Source organism: Strongylocentrotus purpuratus, unplaced genomic scaffold (assembly GCF_000002235.5).
Source record: "Strongylocentrotus purpuratus isolate Spur 01 unplaced genomic scaffold, Spur_5.0 spur5_scaffold_8, whole genome shotgun sequence".
Lineage (NCBI taxonomy): Eukaryota > Metazoa > Echinodermata > Echinoidea > Camarodonta > Strongylocentrotidae > Strongylocentrotus > Strongylocentrotus purpuratus.
In genome coordinates, this window is record NW_022145614.1 from 3,921,523 (window position 1) to 3,944,317 (window position 22,795).

The 22,795-nt window shown below is 36.9% G+C and overlaps 1 protein-coding gene across 3 annotated transcripts in view; it reads right to left on the minus strand.

Moving 5' to 3' along the window:
* The window catches only part of LOC576535 (protein CBFA2T1), a 31,754-nt gene extending 16,745 nt beyond the window's left edge, over positions 1 to 15,009 (minus strand). For 2 of the 3 annotated variants that reach the window (XM_030975156.1, XM_003725366.3), the window contains exon 1: positions 9,128 to 10,247. In XM_030975156.1, coding sequence (XP_030831016.1) covers positions 9,128 to 9,227 — 100 coding nt within the window. In that variant the 5' untranslated portion in view covers positions 9,228 to 10,247. Of the gene's footprint in view, positions 1 to 9,127; positions 10,248 to 14,896 lie in introns of those variants that run through there. The other variant, XM_011672235.2, reaches the window with a different exon arrangement.
* Positions 15,010 to 22,795: the final 7,786 nt, after the last annotated feature.

Below are 22,795 nucleotides of genomic sequence, written 5' to 3' on the forward strand. Positions count from 1 at the left end.
GTATGATAGCAAGTACATACTGTCTCCACTCTATAGCTAGTCAAATTGATTTCATAATGCTAATTTGATTGCAAGGGAACATGTTAACGTAATTGCTTTTGCTTCAGTTCCATCGCTCGGAACCTAATATGAAAGGTCTACAGTGCATTTTCCAAGTACTTACAGGATGATTGCCCAGCGATCATTCACAGTGAGTACCTTCTAAATCATACACTGTAACCTGTAGCTTGCTCATTATCAAATAAGAATGACGGAGGCCTTTAACATCCACCCCCCCCCCTCCCTCACCACCCCTGATGTAAAAAGAGACTTGCACACAGTTCGTTACCGACAGTTTAGCTTGTATCAGAACAGACGAAGTGTTAAAAATACTATTCAAATAAGACATACAAATAAACCACCTGTAGACATTATTTAGACTTCAGACTTCTGGTTTACTTTTGTTAACACAGTCATATGACATTGGTTCACATACAGGCAATGAGAAATTCAGGGAAGAGAAAGCTGACAGCAGTAACTAACTCTTGTTAAATAATTTTAGAATAATAGTATTTTCAGAAATGTTTCTCGTCTTTGTTGTTGTTGCTGTTTATTGGATCTCTTATGGAATTTAACAACATTACCATCACAAAGTCTGAAATTAAATTGTGGAAGCCCAGGCAATAAATCCACACCCTAGCATGACAGTAGAATATACCACCCCCTCCCCCCCCCCCCACCCACATGAACACAATAGCTAAACCTCTATGTGAACACAGCCATGATGAGAAAGTGTGCAGCTTCTTAAGCAACCCTCCAGTCTGTTATCGCTATTGTTAAACCTTGATGTGAACAGAACCTTGAAAAGAATACATGTGAAGCTTAATAAGTCAACCCACACTCGGTCTGGTAGCTTAATAACTAACCCTCCACGTGAACACAGCCATGATGAGAATACGTGCAGCTGCTGCTATTTCCTCTACGAGCAGCCCTCAGCTGCGGTGGTAGAGTGTGGAAAATAACAGGAGGGGAGAGGAGGAGGAGGGGGAGGGAGAAGAATGGATGGTGACCCCCAGCATACTATACAAGGTTTCATTCATTTAAAAACAGAATAGAGTCTACGAGAGAAGAAAAGTAGGGAACTGTTTTTGTTTGTTACTGATTCTGTTTAAAATAGAACAAAATCACGTTTTAGCTTCTTTTTGTGTTAACCCTTCTATCTGTTTATAATTTATTTATAATGTGGGAGGCATGACAGCCCTACTTACAAGCACAGTCAACATGAAGATACCTCCTAATGCTGTTGATTCAAGTATAAGTATTTAGTTGTTGTTCAACTACCATTTGTTATTCAACAACAATTCTACTAACTACAAGTATATTAAAGAAAGAGAGACAATTTCTGTATTTTATCCAAGTATTCATTCCCGATTTCTTTGTTATATCTATTTCCCCCCATTTTTTCATTTTACAGAACACTCTTCCGCTGTATAATATAATTGATAAAAAACCAATTAATTAGACAAGGGTGAGATGCATGAATTATTGATACATGTACGGATGGAGAAAGAGCAATCAAATATGAATGATGCTACTGTTAAATAATTCAGATGAGAACACTTTGCTAGAAATTATACCAACGATTGAATCGCTATAAAAGTTGTTGATGCTGGTGCATGCATGCATGCTGCTGATGGTGAGAGTGGTGATGGTGGTAGTGATGAGGAGGAGATTGGTGACAGTGGTAGTCATTACAAAGATGACACTAAAGATGATGATGATAATGATGATGATGTTGATGATGATGGTTGGTGATGGTGATGAGGACTTGTCATCATTAGCGCCTACATGCATAGCGGGTCATTACTGACGATGGGTGACAGTCGCCAGTCGGCCCTCTTTTTTGTTCGCAAACAATAGGCAGTATTTAGCTACCAGAGGGCAAATCCAGTCAAACATTGCACACGTGGTGTGCTGAGTTATTAATACTCACATCAAAGAGAATTGTGTTCAGATGGGCACTTGTGTCCCCCCTAAATGTTGCTCCATTTTGAGTCTATATTACATTTGACACAATCTGAACACCAATGATGTATCAGGCCATATGCTAGGTGCTTTAACGTTTGACAACCTTAAAGAGAAGGTTGAGTTCTGGGAAGAGGTGAAAAATAATTTGTGAGCATTACTCATTCTTATTATGCAAGTGTGGAAGAAAATCAGTTAAGACATGTTCCCTGAAAAGCATGGCTCTTCAAATGCCTTCATATTCTAAAAATGCATGTAACATCGTAAAAATCAGGGGGGGGGGCCGGCTTTTTACGCCACGTGTTCGTGTAGTCCCATATACATCTTTCTGTGCAAGTGTTTGTAACTTTACCAAGACTTGGCCACATTTCTTATCATTTTGATGATTCCAGAACCTTGCAATACACACAAATTCTAATATGCTAGATGATCAACCTTTTCTGGTCGGTTCCACACCCTTTCTTTCACAATACAATCGCATGACCAGAACTCAACTTCATCTTTAAGAAACAAAACCTGTTAACACTATTGAGATTACCCCAAGAATACATGGCTTCCATCTCCCTTGAAAGAATAACCCAATGGCAACTCTAGAAATAGTATGAAATATAATTACAGCTTCAATTATAATGGGAAAAGTCTCAACAAAATATTGAGAAAAACCATACAACAAACAGTCTCGCTTATCACCATATAATGATAAAAATAAAATCTATAACTACACAAAAATTTGCTCTGCTTTTATTATGTGTGGTTATTTATTTTTTATTTATTTCATTTATATGTTTTACTGAATTATGTGTGGTAAATTGACAAAAAGATATACATGACAATCGTATGAATCACATATATTCTAGTTTTTTAAGGTGTAGATTTTTAACTTTTAAAAAAATAAACGGAGAACTTTGTCTAGAACTGTAGTACACTGTGTAATAGATGGAAACATCAAGCTAAAACTCTACATCAGGTTCAGATGTTAACATGGTAGGCTAGTAGGACACTATTCTAGATGACATGGTATCCTGCAGGTGGGCTGGCTGAGCTGAGGGCTAGATGGCTAGTTAGCTAGCAAGGCTTTTCACTGGATGCAGCAAAAAAAAATTAGCCCCAAATCGACCTCTCCATGGAGAGAGATGAGAATGAATAGGAAGAGTATAGAGATGGAGGGAGGCCTGGGTTGCATGCCAGCTGTACAATGACATTGCAGCTTGCGCACCCGGCCGGCTGGCTGGCTGCCTGGCTGGTCGGCTGGATAGCTGGTCGGCCGGCTGGTATGCAGGTTGGAGCGGACACAAGAGCCCTGATGGAGAGGGAGAGAGAGAGAGAGAGAGAGAGGGGGCTAGCCCATTCTTTGGGAACATCTCCTCTCCTACACAGATGGATTTGTTGGTACATCTGCCACTCATGGAGAAAATTGAGCTGGGGAGAGGAGTAAGCGCACCAGACAATAGCCATACAGCTTTACCACAGAAGCTGGTTTTCCGTTTGCTTTTTTTTTCTCCATCTCCCCCTTCTCTCTCTCTCCCTCTCTCTCTTTCTGTCTCTCTCTCTTGACAAGTCCGTTTCTTCTTTCATGAAGGACTGAGTCAACACATCAATGCCTTTTTAGGATGGACACGTTAGTATTACCCGCCCAATTTCATTCATTAAATTCATTCACACTCGTACTCTGCTTCCATTGTCAGTATGATCACGTTTACTACACAGTCTCATAACTGTCAATAGCCTAGGCATCTGTTCAGCTTTGGTTAAATATAACTCCTTCCATATTTGTCAAGCAGGGATAGATACAAGAGAGGATCAATTGAACTTGGGATTACTTTCTTGCCCAGATGTCCAATGAATATTATTAGCACCTACTTTGCTTTGCTTCATCAAGTTCTGCCAACCAAAATAATTAGTAGGCTTATCTTGCAGACAAATTTTCAAACCTGTATATTCAATACAATCAAGCCAAAAAGGTAGGCTGTACATATCAAAATGCCAACTGCAACAACTTACTAGTCTTACACAATTTCTTTCAATATGTAGGCCTTATAACAAAAAAATGTAGCATGTACTATGCCCGCTTAAAGAACATGGAATTAACAACACCCTGGTTTCAACTAGATGATAATTAAATCAAATTAAACAAATTATGGCAAATTCTTGATTCAGGGTCTAAATTTTAACCTTTGTTCAGAATTCTTTGTATGATGGTCAATATCTCATGAAATTGTGCCTTCCTCAAGTATATTGTATGGATCATTTTCCAATAACTCCGCTTGCCAGAATAAAGACGCATTTGTCAAATAAAAATTCTTATGAATTTCATTTCCAGCCCCTTCTCTCTCTCTCTCTCTCTCTCTCTGTCCCTTTTCCTGCCTTTTTTTCTATCTCTAATGTGCAATTGATTCATGGCTTTTTCTGAACTCTGATATTTACTTTCCCGATGTGCTATTGGCAAATGTAACTCTGAGTCTTTCATCTTTGGCCTCTGGAAGACCAAAGGTTTGACGTCACTAAAACTCATTGGAGAAAAAAAAATCTATTTATCTCATATACTTCTTCCATGCTATTCATTGCCTTTCCTGTCAGGCAATAAAGCATGGACCATTCCTTTTTTTTCTGTCAGTAATTCAATATCAATTGAATGGCAAGATATAGATTTTTTTAGTACAAACATTGAAAAGGGAGTTGACATTTACAAGGTGTATAGCAAATACCTGATGAGACAAAACATATCCTATTGGTAATTTTTTATTATTTTTTTTACTTTTCAGAAGATAGACTTCTTTCTATTTCAACAACATATTACGGTAAGAACTGCCTTGATAAGCTGACAATGTGACATCAAGCTTCATCATCCACAAAGATTTTTTTTCTTCTAAATATAACATGACATTTCATTTAAAATGATTCTCTTTTTTGCTTGATCTAGATATTACTCTAAATGATAATGATATGGGGCAAATACTTTGACCCACCCTCGGCTTAGTAAACGACGGTAAGTTGAGTAGATCTAACATAGAAATATAATCACAGAAAACACAGATGTCAAGTGTCACAATTGACATAACAAAAATTGCATACATGATAGAGTGAGTAATTATTACCCGTTGCAATGGGTATACTACTCCCCATGTATGAACTAAGTGTAACTAATGTACATGCTTGTCCTGATGTAGAAAATAAACAATAATTCCAGAAAACATTTGCTGTATTGATAAAATGAATGCAGTTGATTGGTATTTAAGACTGTGACACTTTTAAGAGGGGATGAAGATGAAGATTAATCCGACAACAGACAAACAAAGAAAGACTGACCACTTCTGTGCTTGCGGCATACCCTGAAACCAGATTGCCTGGTCCTGGGGAAAACCCTGTGCTGATACCGAAGCATCTGCATTGCCAGATCAAGGATTGGACATCTGCATCAAACTTGAAAAAAGAAAAGTTGGCTTATTCTTGAAATGAGGCGTGATGGCACAGTAGTAGAGCAGTGGTATTGCAAGTGCTAAATCCTGGGTTTGAAACCAAGTCAATGCACTAGCTCCCTTTGATAAGGAAATAATGCTCATACACCAAGTCCCTCGGATAGGACATAAAGTTGTAGGTTCCTGTGGTATCTCACCTACAAGCAAATATTTGCTTTTCTAGCAGTCGTGTAAAATAAATCATCAATTCAATGAAGTTTCTGTTTCAAGCAAAGTATTGTAAAGAGCAGCACTGTACAGGCATAACCACACTGCAAACCTCCAATATCAACCTCTCCACATAGATGTATCTGGACATCTGATCGCACAAACTCATTCCCAACGCATTTAAAGAGATTTGGAAATCCATAAATCCAGCTGAAACCATATAAAACAATAGAGGAATCCAAAAGGGCACAATTTATGTTTTCTTTTTTCCCCATGGACTTTGTTGATCTCATCACCTGAAACCCTACAAATCCTTTGCAAGGGAACATTGAAACCAATTTTACCTTGCACAACAAACTAAGCGTTCTCTTTACAAAAAATACAGGTTTAAAAAATAAAATTTTAAATGAAAATTGTTCCCCCGTATCAGAGAGACAGAGAGAGAGAGAGAGAGAGAGAGATAAAGTTCTTTCTTATGAAGGCTAATGCTCAATTTTTCATGACCTGATTTTTCACCAAGCAATGCCACAAAAAACACCATGTGTTTTGCAATTGAACACTTCTGTGTCCCTATACCAAGTTACATATGGTATTATTCCTGAAGGAAGCTGGACAAAATTCAAGGTGTTTCTTGCTCATAATAAACAGATTATCATTTGAAATATCATGCAAGGAGATGTGGCTTTTTATTTTCAACCCCCAAAGTACGTCAAAATGATTAATTATTCAGCATCACAATTATTCAGAAGGATACAGGGAATCATTAACTGTGTCACTGTCAACAGAGTAGAGATGTCGTGGTATAGTGGTTATGTCACCGGACTGTGGATCACATGTTTCACGGTTCAAGTCCAACTGCGGCACTAATGTCCTTAGGAAAGACACTGATCTACATTTGCAGGGGTGATAGTGAGCACTAAAAAAAAAATAGGTTTCTTGTTTTCCTCGTCAACGACGCCCCCCCCCCCCCCCCCCCCCCTTGAGTAAAAAAAAAAGAAGAGGATTCGCGGGAAAAAACATCTAACAACATTCCCCCCTTCTGGTAAAAAAAAAAAAAAAAAAAATTATTTAAAAAAAAATCTGGATTTCAGGAAGAAAGAAAAAAAATCGGGAAACCGATTTAAATCGGGTTTTTATCAGGCCTGCATTTGCCACTCTCCACCAAGGTGTTAAATGGGTATCCGATAGGATGCGAACATTAATGTGGTTGGATTGGGATGTGTGCACTTGTAAAAGGGGGCCTGGCCAGAATACTCCCCAGAGAGTAGAGCGTGTGCACTGTCATGTGTGGATTGGCAAGGGAGTCCAATACCAGACCAGGGTAATAACAATTTCAATGTAATGTGCTTAGAAACATAGTATTAAGCGCTACCGGTATACAAATGTGACTATTATTAGAAGATAAAAGAATTCATTGATGTCTTTTGCACCGTGATTACAATACCTCGCGGTTCATTGTCATGACTACACAAGTTTGTACTATGGCTCGGACCCCAAACAAGCCAGTCCCAAACTCAAAAGACTAAAGCTGAATAATACACAAACCAGAAAAGATGGTTTGATAGAAAAATAGTCTCAAAATTTGTATCCCATCTTTTTCATCATGACAAATCTAAGCATTTGAGATCCAGAGTGCAGATGGGGGGGGGGGGGGAAGCACAGAATGTCTGTACATTGCACTTTCATTTTCTCCACCTATTCCATAGGTCCCTCACCCCAACCACTCATCAAAGGTAACCGCCAGCTTATTTCATTGCAAGTGCAAACCCTCGTTAAAAATTGGTAAGAAAGCGACCTTGGTTTTCCTTTAAAACAATTAATATTACCTGCAAAATATTATCTACCAGGAACAATTCATGGACCAAAACATTAAACAAACAGATGAATTTACCATGAATATGCATGGAGCGGTTCGATTATAAATCAAGGATAACTCAACAATTTTCATGGTAGTCTTAAAAAGTTAATTATTTGAGCCCTGGAAATTTGTAATCAAGCAATCATAATAATAATAATTGTATAGTATACTATACAATTATTGATGTTTTTTTTTTGGGGGGGAGGGGAGGGGGGCAAGGTTAAAATTATTGCCCAGACATGATCTCAAAACTGTTCCGAAATAAAGCTGAGGGGCATACATGTACATGTAGTAGAGTCCTGATAATACCGGGGGTAATAGAAAAATAGAAATGTATAGAAATCCTTGATAATTATGAGGAAACCTGCCTCTATGAATTTATGTCTACATATTTTCAGGAATATTCCTATAAAAGCACTTAATGTGCATAGTGTTCTTGTCTTAAAGTGTCTACCAAATATTAACATTATATGTCATCATTGTCTTGTGTACAAAAAGCCTTTGTCTTATCATTCATTTTTGCTATTGCCTTATAACTGTAAAAAGAGCAGTTAACAGCAAATGTTATTCTCAAAGTTTTGACCAATGCTTAGCCTGGAATCCTAATACCGGTATGCAAAATAAACAACAAGTTTTCAAAAGACCCGGATTAACAAAAGATCTTTGCCATATTTGGATATGTGGTATCTATTGTTCAGGACAGTCATATAATCAGTGATTTAAGTACAACAAACAGAGACCAGTATCTCATAGATCCTAAGTATGGATTATACTATACAAAGATCACACTATTCAAACTCTCAGAATAAAGAGGTGGGATCAGTGCGTTAATAGGACATGGCCTGTTAGAATATAAAGCTCACAAAATACCCCTATTTAGAGTTCATAATGGGCAGCATCCACCTCTTTAATACAAGCAAAGCTTCTTTTTTTTGTTTGACTCTTATTCAGAATGGCATTGGACAGTCAAATAAGCCAGCACAAAAGAGAACCCCACTGGAGTGGCGGAACTCTTTGTGCGAGAGTAATTGCTTTCTTTTGATCTTTGGTTAAAAGGGCATCGATTCACCATTTGCAACATAACTTCTTTTTCCTCTTCAGAGAGAGAGAGAGAGGGTGCCAGAGTGGGTAGTACTAGTAGCTGATTGAAGCTTTGTTATGGCCGGTTTTATTTAAAGCATAAGGGTGTCAGCATAATGGATACAAAGAGGAGAATACCATGGTATTTAAGCAAATGCATATGTCAAGGCAATGTAAAAGTTTCCTTTTTAGTTTCCTTGTTATTCTTTGTTATTCATTCTACTTCATTTTACAAAACAACAAAATGATCTGGAAGTACAGGATATTGTCAACAAGAAAAGCCAAATCAATAAAAGATGAAAAGAGAATAGATAAGGTAGTAGTACATAGATATAATATAGGGAAGTGTGGAGACTTAGTGGGGTAAATCAATACAATAATTGAATAAAATAATAGGGTACACCTTTAACTTAAATGCATACTTGGAAATATTTCTTGTTAAATTGAATTCAAGATGCATTATGTGAGAGCACTACTTTCAATATATATACCCTTCCCTCAAAAATGATAAATAAATCTACATACTAGTCACATCATCAACATACACATTGCAGAAGCATACCATTCAAAATGCCCATTGGGGTCGTGAGGAGGTTGACCGAAGGGACAGGACGCAGGAGCAGAGATGACGATTGCATGTGCGCTTTCTCGCTCACCAGCATTGGGTCCGCAGTGGTAGTATATGATCAGATAAAATGGAAAGGCAAATCCAAAGTAGTAGCGACAGACCCTCAGTATTCCGATGATGAACTTAGAATCCTAGAAAATGACTGTTCCAGATGAGTTTCACCGATACTGGATGGCAATTGTGAACAAGTCGTCAATGTTTATGTCCTGTTTATGATGAGAGGGCTGCCTTGCAGTGGGCCCTGTGGTAATGAATTCATCTAAACAGCAATGAGAGTACCTTGTTCCTCTTCCAAAGCAACAATATCAAAATCTTCCAATCCAGTGTAGGTACTACAGGCTATGACCCCACCAAACAATGTTCATATATTGAGTCTTCCAAGTTCCAATACAGCAGATAGTGAATTGGCAACTAATGTTTAAGCAATGCAGGTCTTGTAGCTAGTGACGTATCTAGTGGCATCAACTGACAGTCAATATACTCATAGTGATATAGAGTCTTCACGTGATCAGATCAAGCAATAGTTCAGTAGGGAGTGGAGAGGAAACTCTCAAGCTCAGCTCCGTCAAAACGTCAGCCTGGAACCATGACTAACAGCATCCACAATGTCCAATTAACACAGAGACATGCAGGGAGAAAGATTGCAACTCTGGTAATAGCTAGTTCACACAATGGGACTGCCTGCCTTCACGCTTTCTATTTCTTTTAACAATTTTTTTTACTAGCAGGCTCCACTGCTGCCTTGTTACTCGCCAGTGCCAAAGTGTTCTTTTACCCACAGTGCAGACGAACAAACTGCTTTTGTTACGCTAAGCTGCTTGCGCTCGCTCTCCCTCCTCGGCAATCTACTTAGCTAATGACCTCCTGGTACAGAACATGCACTCAACTCCCAAATGCACATATGTCCTATTCATTGGTAGCCGCACAGGCGAGTTATTTTAACCCTCCCTCCTGAAGAAAACTATTACACCCACTACTGCATTGTGTGTACACCCACACGCATACACTGACAAAACCACCAAGCAGACCAACTCTCCTTACTGCACACATTTTTACTCCTAATCAAACAAACCGAATGGTAGAACCCCACAGGGCAATCTAGGGGAAACACATCATGGTCTCATGCAAATAGGGCAGCTCCCATTCATGCTACCAGGGGTGGGCTGTACCTCGCCTTGAGGGAGGGGCGTTAGTATAAGAGAAAATCCACTCATGAGTAATCTATTTTCCGGTCCATTTCTAGTCTACGTACACAGTCATGGTTACGTTTCAAATCTCACTGTGTGATATTGCCGATTGTGGCAGTGGCCTAAAGTAACAAATTTGATGACTGCGCTTGGATGATAATGATATCAAATTCAAAGGCAATTTCTCTAAACTTTTACCAATTACTCATATATCAAATAAAATCAAAATGGTATCAGTGATTCACCCATCAGTTTGTCAACAACAAAAGAGTTTCTTGTTTTCGGACAGTTCTGGTCAATTACATTGTGATTACTCTGATACATTTTTAAAATAACAAACTGCAAAACATATTATTCAAACCTGAATACACACTTGAATAATCCTTGATTGAAAAAATAAATTTTTGATAAATCTGATGGCCTTTGTACTAAGAAAGAGAAAGAAAAACACCTAATTTTACACATGTTCAAAATTTCTACAATTTAATCAAATGTTCTCAAACAATAACAATCCATATCCCTATGTCCTTCACTATTTTCCATTTTATTAAGGATGTGGCGTAGACAAGATAATTACTTTTCTCGCAAGCAACAGGTCTGAACCAGTAGACTAGACAGAGCTCAGGTGGTGTATGGACTTGATACACGTCCTTAGAGAGGGTTTAATCCCGTCACAAGCTGAGTGCAAAGGTGCTAATTAAACTAACCTGTTCACGGCTAATCCTATGCTAATAGCATCTTTTTATAGATGTTGACAGTTATCCTGGACACAATCAATCACACCCCATTACCCCCCCCCCCCCCCCCCCCATTACACTAATCAACAAAACACAAGTTGATCTATATACTTCTACCTTCTTATGACTATGTGTTGAAAACCATTCACACTTCTGATTTAGGTTTGATAATTGTACTCTGGATAATGTACAAGGTCACATATTGCAATAATAATTATTTAAACATTCTTATCAATGTGAAAAGTAAATACTTTAAAGCTGAGAATTCCATTTTTTTAATAGACCAGGTTCGAGATACTCCTTTACATGATATTTCTACCGTGACCTTCACTGCATTTTCACTTCTTCATAAATCACGACTATAACATGTATGTAGATCTTAATTAATGCAGAATAATATGCTATGCATATGGAATATTATATATACCATAGAACATTTCGTACCATCCAGTGTTATTAAAAATTCATGCTGTTGCTGTGCTTATTACGCAAAGTTGTGTTCCATTTGAATCAAAAGAGAGAGAGAGAAAGAGAGAGAGAGAGAGATCAGTGTGAGAGCAAGCACGTACCAGCCATCATATTTGCACATCAAACGAAAGGCAGACGACAATACAAAAAAACACCTACCTGCATATTTTTATATCAGAAGGTAAAATGATATGACCACCAACTTCAATGACACAAATCTCAATATGTACAGAATAAAAACTTTTAAAAAAAACTGCACTATAACCCAGCTGCTTTACCTACCAGCAAGTATACAAGTTACCTATAGCTAGACTTTACTGATATGAATTATTACACGAATAAAATTGGATTTGCAAGGTTATAGCCTGCATGCACAGTCTTGTGTTTCTCTGTATAACACATTTGGTGAGAGCCATAAAGTTGTTACCTCTTACACTTTTACAGAGTCAATGCCCTTCTTGCACTCGGACGATACAGCTAACAACTAAATTATTCATACCCCTTGTGTATTTGATGTTTTCTGTGTTTTTCATAACTCAAGAATGAAAGGTGGACTGGTTAAATTAGGACCTTTGTTGATTACTTGTAGATGTGAGCTTTAATGTCACATTATCATGAAACATTAATCAGAACAAATTAATTTTTCCCTAATTTAATAAATTACAAAACTTGGTAAGGGTAAGAATAATCTAGATGTTAACTGTATGTCTTTTGTAGAAGCAGAAATATGCTAAAAGAAATGATATCCCAATAAAAATGAATAATAATTATAATATTCAGTTAAAGTAAATCAAGCTCACTACTTTCTCTTAGAACTATATGTTAGAAAAGCCATACAATATTCATTACTTCAGATATATTTGGGATGTGGAAATCCTTACGGTAGTTCCTTCTATTTTAACATCAATTAATGCAAAAAGGTTTCCTGTTGTTAATCGTATTGAAAATTGATCTTCTACTATCATTTTGAATACCACTTAAAGAAAAAATTCTAATGACTGGCCAAGAAGACATCTTCATTAAATCCCTATTTAGCATAGCCATGAAGAAAGAGATCTTTGTTCTTTGTTGTTAACAAGCTCTGCATCCCTTTAATACTGCGTCAGTCTCATCCATGACATATATACTCCATCTCCTTCGCCCCTGGAAGATTAATGCAACCAACATGTAATAGATGTGTGTCTTTTCGCGCCAACTTGCTATACTCATTATCGAATCGTGCCACATGTGTGCATAATCGTTTTCCCAAAACCAAGCACCCTCTCCCCCATATGTGTAGGATATAATAATAATGAATTGTATGAACCCAGTACATCTGGTATAGACATCCCACAATCAACCCGGCTGGCGGCCTGCCTGCGTGGATGGATGGAGGAGGGCTGGTGTGGAAGATACCAAGATGGGTAATGGTTTATAGAAGGATGGAGGAGGGCTGGTGTGGAAGATACCAAGATGGGTAATGGTTTATAGAAGGATGGAAAGACTGTCTGGATAATAACGGAGGAACGAATGATGGTGCAACTGAAGGGCAATAAAGAGATGTGTGGAGGAGGAGCAAGAAAAATGCAGCTTAATAGATCATACAAAATGATAGGGAAAAAATATTGAATATTCAGAAATATGACTTAAAGACACAATGCACTCTTTGATCAGACAGCGATTGAGTGAAAGTGAGAGAAACAATAACAAGGAGAAAGAGAGATGAAATGGAAGCAGATACAAAGAAAAAAATAGAAAGGAAAGTTACTTTACTCTGTACCCTAAATCTTACGTTGCAATATTATCCAATGCATCTGAATATCTGAAGAATTTTTCAGAGTATTTTAGAATCTCCTAAACCTCAGGAGTCTCATAATTTCATAATTATGTTACAAACCCTTGTGGTTGGATACCCTTATTTTTTTATCTCCATCTGCCGAGGGTTGAACACTTCAGTCAATACTTGTTTACAGAACTGTTGTATGCTTCATACATACTGCTCACAGCTTTCTGAAGTTAACATATGGCCAGAATTGAATATGTGCTTACAGCAATGTGTTGATAATCGATACACAATCACAGGTGCATTCACTAGGCTTACGTAGCCAAATTGGGTCCTTGGAAACAAAAGATTGAGAAATGAATATCGTTCAATTGATAATCTCGCAAGTGATCTGCCAATAACATCACAAAAAGTTCTATTTTCATGAGGTAAAAGCCAAAGTTGTCTCACTTACTACTTGTAACATATAGCCTGAGCTTTGGCAAACAAAGAGTATATACCGGTACATGCAAGTCCGACATGACAAACGTTAAAATATTTTTTGGGCTGTTTGTGTGACCTGTCATATGCATCAGTTTGAATACAGACTCAGAGACATACTACTCCAACACAGCCACCATTGTACGATCGTTTCCCCTATCTCTGGTAGCAGATGTAGAAATGAACTTGGTAATGAGTTTCCCTCACAGTTAAGATCACGGAATACACCATGTCAGGAGGGAGGAGGGGGAGATGGGGTGAGATACCAGACATGATACGGAGGAGGGGGTCACTAAACAGAGCACATAGTCAAGTTTCTGGTACGTAATGTCATCATCATCATCATCATCATCATCATCATCATCATCATCATCATCATCATCATCATCATCATCATATCATCATATCATCATCATCATCATCATTGTCGTTGTGTCATACTATCAAAATCATCATCATAGTAACAAGGGTATCAAGTACTAACCCTTAAAATTACAGTTTAATTCTGATACAGACCTATTGCATATATACTCCAGCCTGATATAAAGCGGGCATTGTGTATAGTATGTGGGCTAAGAATATCTAGCAGATAGATGTACAACTTTACTGATGCATTCTAATTCATAGACATGTATGATCCTAATATCAGACTATTCCACTTACATTTTACAAGTTGTATACAGATTTTTTTTAAAACCCTAAATATAGGGCATGAAGTATCTAATGCTATATTGGGCAAGGTATCATGCAGTAAAGATATGCAACAGATGCAATACATCTAAATATGTTGATGAATAGGTCTGTTAGCCTTGAAAAAAACGTACAACCTTGACACAGCCATATAGTGATGTATCAATGAAAATAAACTAAGGGATGAAAATACAGCATCTACGATGCCCAAACCACAATCAATAGTACAGATGATTTCAAGTTTTTGAATGAAAATATGTTGTCCAGCTCCACGTCTGCACATAACTACCATGCACTTCCAACATATGCATTATTCTATCATCGTATACAGTGGTTGCCGGCTCCCATAATGTAAACAAAATATGAAACAAGCCCCTACCTTCCAAACACCAACACACAGGTGCCTGCCTGCCTGCCTGCACACGGAGAGAGTAGTGAGATTTAACGAGTGTGATAAAGCAGGTAGCTAGGGAAGATGGCTGCTATCAAACAATCCTTACTCTGATGATGAGCTTTCTAATCTTCTAACTGTCCTCCCTCTTTCCTCTATGCACACACTAGCTACCAGCTGATTCCAGGCAAGATGATATCCTGCTAACGTGATCAATATCTACCCGCATGATGGTCATAACACCTTGGCAATGCTAACTCGCATGGTAGGTAGGCCGGCAGCGAGCGGCTGAGAGTAGTCTTGGATGTATACACTCTTCAATCCAATATTCATATGTTTTTTCTAATATCCATATGTGCTTTGCAATCAATAGTATATACCGGAAAAAAATGCATGCACATGTTAGGTGCTTGGTAATTACTATGGGGTTCATTGGAAATACAACTCCCTTGGCAATCTATGATTCTAGGAATTGTTGATTGCGATAATATTTGTACAATCGAGTTGATTTTCATAATTTTGGTACATTTGATGACAACAACCTGGAAAGACTAAAAGGTGAAGGAGAAAAAAGGAGTATGCATAGAAGGTGGAGGGAAGATGTAAATACTGTATCTGCCCTCTACATAGATTTCAGAAAGGGTTGTGTTGATGGACACAAACTATATATAAAACTAATGAGAAAGCCATGTAAACATCATTGATATGATGCGAGTCTGAACACAGGTGGATAGGTCCTTTAATTTACATTTCATCTCATCTGGAAATTGTAAATCTCAAATAACTCTTGACCAATCAAAGCAAACATGAATTTAGAACATGTGAATTTGAACCAAGGTGAGGACAACAACAACAAATACGAGTCATAACCATGGCCTGTCAAACAAGAAACACACATCACTATTCTTCTTCCAGAGAGCAGAAACGTAGAATAGAGCGTAATTATTGGTCAGTGTGGATGTGAACATGTTGATTCAGGTGAAGCACTGAAACAACCATCCCCCGACCCCGCCACAGGCCGGCCGCAACTGTAGCGGCTGCATTGCGCTCACTCACGCTATCTAAATACGTAATGGAACCAGAAATACACACACAGCCATGCCCCCTGATCAAACAAACTATCAACCAAGACGTCCAGTTCAAACTCTTATTTCTACTTCATTAAGTTCCATCTTCATTCCTTCAGCTTACCAGTATTCATCAGACCTGAAATTGTGTTCCTTCCTTTCATTTTAAGTCTAAAAACTTCCCTTTTCTCAGAATTGCTTTTTGGTTTGTTTTATTAGGCTGAGGAAGGATGGCCCAAACCAGTTCATTTGAATATTATCACCTCAAAACCCCTCTCTTCCTCTCTTCTTCTTCTACCATTTTATGTTCCTCTATGTCCCCCCCCCCCCCCTCTCTCTCTCTCTCTCTTCCCTCTTCCTCTCTCTTCCCTCTCTCTCTCTTGTCTCCTTCTTTTTATCTAGCTATCTATCTATTAAGATAGATTTTTTTAAATGCCTCTGAAGAAATCTCCCTTCAGCAAAAGATCTTGTAAAAAAGAACTTTAAAAGAAAATATATATTCAACAGTACTCATCGCCCCAATCACTCACATATTAAATCAATCAGTCACGCACTTGCTTGCTCACTCTCCCCCCCCCCCCTCCCCCTCCTCTCTCTTTTCTTTATCTTATAACTTTCTTTTATTTCATCTTCACAAACTCTTACAAATTAATTTAAAAGACATTATAAAATTGAAACTTCAGTTATTCTCAAGTCGGAAGATAATAAGCTCAATGCCATGTATTTAGAAACCAAAATTAAAAACTACATGATCAAACTCTACAACAGGAGAATAAAACTTGTTTGTTTGTTTTTCAACGTAAATCTATATTGCTTCCATTGTAAGCAACAAGTACCAGTAAAAATCAGCTCCAATCTAAAGAGGAGATTTGTTTTCTACTTCATGTGGACCATCTGCTCACCCCTGTACCATATGGAATCATGATGAAATTGGGACATTTACTGGTAGGTTTGTTTTAAAATAATTCTCATTTTAAGAATTGAAAAAATTATTATTCCATTCTATCCATAACACCATTTCTGAATTTCATCCAAGTCAAAAGCATTTAATCTAAAGATATTGGGTTAGTTAGAGTTCCGGGAATATTGAGTTATGGATCCATCTATTACATTTAAACAAAACGATTGTCTTATGATCTGCTGACTGTTCCACATATGAAACTAATATCAAGGCCAGTCTTTCACATTCTATTGCAATATCATATTTTAATATCATTATGTGATATCATTAATCGTCGCTGTTTTCACGAAGTGACGGTAGTGAAAAAAATTGCATTCACTTTGCGTTACGATTTTCCTCACTACCGTCACTTCGTGAAAATAGGGACGAAATGTGGAAAAGAACATAATCATAGTGCAGTGAACCTTTCTGAGAGGGTATTGAAATAAACAGTTGGAAATTGTCAATTGTTTATGCCTTCAATCATGTGTTGATACATTTTATCTAAACTGCCTGATTTTGATAAGCAACAAATCTATAAAACATAGGGAAATCTACTCCATACCAATTCTGTAAGTTAATACAATGCTTTACAAAAGAGTAAATGCCTTTCTGGCCCTTAAGCAAGATGTCCGGATCAAACAAACAAACACTTTTCTTATGAATTTGTTCATTAAAAAGTATTTTTACTAGAATATATCAAACATTTGACATGCCATTATAAAGCTTAATATTTAGGTGGAACTTCCACTTTATAAATAAAGCACATCCATCAACGCATTTATACAAATAATTATAACATGGCCATATGGGTTTGCTACATTCTCTCTCTCTCTCTCTCTCTTAATCAAATTTGTAAAAACAAGTTAACACTTTTAAAAAGCACCTTATTCATTGCAATGAATATATAAGTGATAAAATATCAAAAAGGGAAAACTTTATATTGGGTGTGTCACATTAAAATGATCAAGATCACAAAGAGGTGGATATAAATTATCGTTTCCAACCAGTATATTAAAGTCACCAAACCAATGGAAACCATACCTTATGCTAATGCTGGTATGTATAGGGTGTTCAAACAAAAGGGATGGTATAGCATAGCCACATAATATAATAAGAAAGTAGTACTCAGTTGCTAGAATAAAATTCCTTTTACTCAATGAGAGTTGAGAGAGAGAGAGAGAGAGAGAGAGAGAGAGAGAGAGAGAAAGCAAACATTCATTTTTTTTCTCTAAAAGGTAGAGTGAGAGATACTAGAGATAAATAGATAGTAAATGAGAGAGAGAAGAGAGAGAGGAGAGAGAGAGAGAGGAGAGAGAGAGAGAGGAGAGAGAGAGAGAGGAGAGAGAGAGAGAGAGAGGGAGAGGAGAGAGAGAAGAGAGAGAGAGAGAGAGGAAAGAGAGATGAGAGAGAGAGAGAGAGAGAGAGAGAGAGAGAGAGAGAGAGATGGGATCATGATACTGAGAAAAAACTGAGATAATACAATGAGAGCTAAGACACAGGCAACAATTATTCTATCATATTCTTATCATGTATTTGTCTCTTGCAATTGTTTTGTATGTGCTATTTTACGCTTGGCCAAAGAAGTAATAACAATAATAACAAATTAAAAAAACGGAGGTGGAGTGAAATAAGGAGAAGAGCTAAAAAGTGAGAGAAAGTGAGAATGGCTGGTGTTTGATTGAGATGACCGTGATGATCTTTGGGGGGAACCAGCAACTTGTGTCATGGGACCCAAGTAGTACCAGCAATCTTAGGTCCATCCTGCTTTCAAATGACTCTTGTATGCTAATATATCCTAGGGTTCCAAGGAATAACACTTTATAATAATCCTATGAAATAAAAAGCACCATGAATATAACTGTTCCAAGTAATGGGGTTAAAATACTGACTGTAAACATGATTGAGAACCAAACTACTTGCACTTCAAAGAATATAACAAACTTTGTTACTTGATATAATTGAATGTAGTCATACACTTTTAACTAAAGGTGAGGTAAATAATGCTTTAATTGACTAAAGAAGATCTATGAGGCCTTTTTAAGCCTTATAACTATGGCTCCACATCCATTGTCTAATACTAAGATATATACTGAAATTTCAAGGTAATACAAAGTTTTGGTATGGGGTCATGAATTTGGTTCAAATAAACATATTGATATTACAATTAATCGTTGTCGCGGTTGAAATCACGTCTTAAGTGATGAAATTGTGAATAATAAACTCTGTATGTTGTATAGCTCCCTCTCAAGATTGATATTACTTTAGCTTCAAAACCATGTTTCTTGACTAAAATCTACCATTTTTTTATATTCCCGTTTGGAAATTATGTATCAGAACACAAGGCGTTTCAAAGATATAATTATTTTGGCCATTTGATTCAGTCTCGCACACGACATGTACGCCATTTCACAACCTGGGAGTATGTTATCATATGTTCACCATGAGGGCATATATATGGCAATTACCATCTTAACGCGTATTATCCTCCTGTGTATGGAGTGGACCAAGGTACCATACCAAGGCTCAAACCATTTACCTTCAAGTCAAGTGTTCTACATCTCTCCAGCTATGCAATTACTGCATATCAAACAGAGACTTTCCATATTCAACATTTAAGAGGATAATGTTGACGGTATATATCATAATAAAACGCAGAAAGTAGAGCATACCTTTCCCAAGAAGGAGCATCGTTTGTATTCATACCCGCAACTTCATCCAACTAAGAAACATTGCCAGGATAAGGCAAAGTATTATGACGAAAAAGTGATAAAATAACAATTTATAGGACGCCAATATCAGAAGGATTCAATTTTTATTGGAATGAGTTGTGATGGTATACCTGTAAATTTCTTGAGACAGACTTGACAAAACTGTTAATTTTCCACGTTGTTTGTTTGTGTATTCTGTCCTTAAATGAACGTTCGCAAGAAGAGAGGAAAAAAGAAAATGTAAATAGAAAAAGAAAAACAGAGCACAATATTATTTTAAATCATTTTAAGTGTACCAATTACCAAAATGATTCTGTTCTGTATGTTAGCAGTTTCATGTTGGTAGTTGAGCTTCAAATACTACTTCTGGAAATAAATCTTGCAAGTGAACATAAAGCTGACTTGTGATTAGACTTCTCCACACATCCGTATTCACTCACATGAAATAAGGCCCATTTGGTACCCAAGTCTGACTTAGGTTACATGTGCGTGGTTTTATGCTATTTTATATTTTGTTCATAATCCTCATCCACTAGCCCATGTAATGCTAGGTGAGGGTTTTTTAGGGGTATTTTACACATTCAAGCTGTACCAAATTTTCTTTTTTTTTCCTCCAGGTGATTGGTACACTTTAAATATATAGAGCATATTTAGTTTCTTGTTAATCTGTTTCATTTCATTCATTTATTCTCATTAAAGTGACTTGGTAACATTGTTGAAGGTTGATGAAAAAAATTGATTAATTTTTGTATAAAATGTTACTTACTATATTCCTTCTACTGTACTAACCCTCTGACATGCAAAAAATCCTTTAAAAATTCTCAAACCACAAAGATATCTATGGTTTTCTTTGAAGGCGTCGATGTATGACACCCTCTAACAGTGATTAACAGTAAATTCTCCCAACCATTTTTGAATTTTCCCAACCGTTTTTAAACAGGCTATAAAAAAATCTGTCAACACTTAAATGTCTGGAACGAAATGTAGAGCCATTTTATTGCTTTGTGAGATTTCCATTTACCTAAAATGTAATTAAATTGTAATAATATAGTTGGGAGAATTAAGGAATTGATCAGATCAATTTTTCTCAATTTGTACCATGAATAATGGTCCGTTTTTACTCAAATTTTCAGATTATCTTTAATTATACATCTAGCATTGAAGTCACTACCTTAGCACCACTATCTCTCATCTGAACAATGTTACCAAGTCCCTTTAATGAGATATACTGCCAAAAAAACTCTGCACCCTTATAAAATCTGTACCAGAGATATAATGAAATAAATAGACTGCAAAATGACTTAATCTTTAAGGCAAGCATGGCTATATTACACAACATTTCATCAAATTATAAAATATAATCAATATGAAACACTCTTTATGCTGCCTTAAGAAATCAGGGTTTCAACCACAGTTTCTCCAAGCGTGCTTTTAAATCTTCAACTTTTCTTTCAGCATGCAAGTAAACTTTGAAGAAATAATTACCATTATCTTCCATTTTGGGGAAGTTGTGTCCTTTTCCAAACACATCACAAAAGTTGTCAACTTTCCATGAAACAAGCAACATGAAGCTATACCCTCATATTTCAGCCCAAAGTCAGCTGACGCAAATCTGATCTCGTCACTTGGATAGAGGCCAATTATTTTCGTCTGATAAATTAGACTTTTATAAATCACACTTTTATTTCTATATTTTATTGTGGAATGGTTTGAAGTCAATGTATAGTTTTGTAAGCCCTCCCCCCCTCCCCCTGCACACAAATAATGATAATAATAATAATAATTATGAACAAAATAAAATGTTATCAGATTTCAATTTTAAGCTGCTGTGAAGAAATTTTACTTTCTAAGTGGACCAGTTTACAAATGGGAGGTGGAAAACAGTTTATATCCTAGACAAGATCTAAGTTTTAGTATAGCCACTTTTTTTCTGTATCCATGTGTCATTTCTATGATCCATTCCTTGTTATTAACTGTTATTTTTTCTCTGTATTCTGCTTTAATCAATACTTCACATGCCTCCAATGCCCCCCCCCCCCACATCATTAGCACCACTCATTGGTACCTCTCATGAGCACCCCTTCTATCTCCCCTCCCCTCTACCACCTTCTCTCCACCCCTCCCTTTGTCTCCCCCTCTCTCTCTCTCTCTCTCTTTCTCTCATTATTCGCCTTTCTCATCACTCCCCCCCCCCCCCATGAATTCTAAATCAGACGATACTGCAAATATATGAACATCACAGCAACAAAAAGAAGTGCTGTTGTTTATCATATAATAATAATAATAATTACAGTGCTTATATAGCGCCTAACACTTACTTTGTCAGAAGTCTCTAAGCGCTCTACAATAATGCAGCATAATTACCCTGGCATATGATATTTCATCAAAAATGAATGTGAAAATGAAAGTGAAAGCCTTCAGATCATTATGCACCCCATTATCTCATCCATATTGTTTGGCTACATGAGCAGGATATAGCACTTTCGAGGAGCTAGAGACCTCATTCCTTACTAAGATATGAGGGTATCTTTAAGCTATTAAATTCAGGGATACATTTTAGTAAGATGCTGGTAACATATCAGGTGAAACACTTCTGACAGCTATTAACAGTTAATTTACTTTTCTTTATTCTTTTCAAGGGGATGTAAAATATTTTTGCGGGTAAGATACATCGCATGGTAATAAAGGGTTTTTTTTAACTAGGAGATAGCAGGACACTAAAAAATAGAAAGGTGAGAATGAATTAAACATTTATTGAATTATACTAATTTCTCTTGGTTATTGATCCGGAACTCTTCAACGTCAAATACCTAGCACATTCATATTTCTCTAAGGAAAAATTACCAAAGAAATTATCCATTCTTGAAATGTGATGTTGGCTTATTTCATGGCAGTATTATTGCTCCAAAACTTTTCTCAAAGAATCATTATGGACTGAACCATGAAACATAAAATTTCCCATTCTCTCTGAATGAAGAGAGGGATAAAATATTCAAATCATGTGGGGTCTGATTTAAAAATCAGCATTAAGTGATAGACTTTGTGTAGGAAGGCAAAGTATTATGAAAACATTTGGCACAAAGGACAAAAATAGAGGAAATTTGTAATTTGTTTGCCTCATTAAGGGCAACTAAGCACCTGCGACTGTGAAAAAAAGGCTAGACATGTT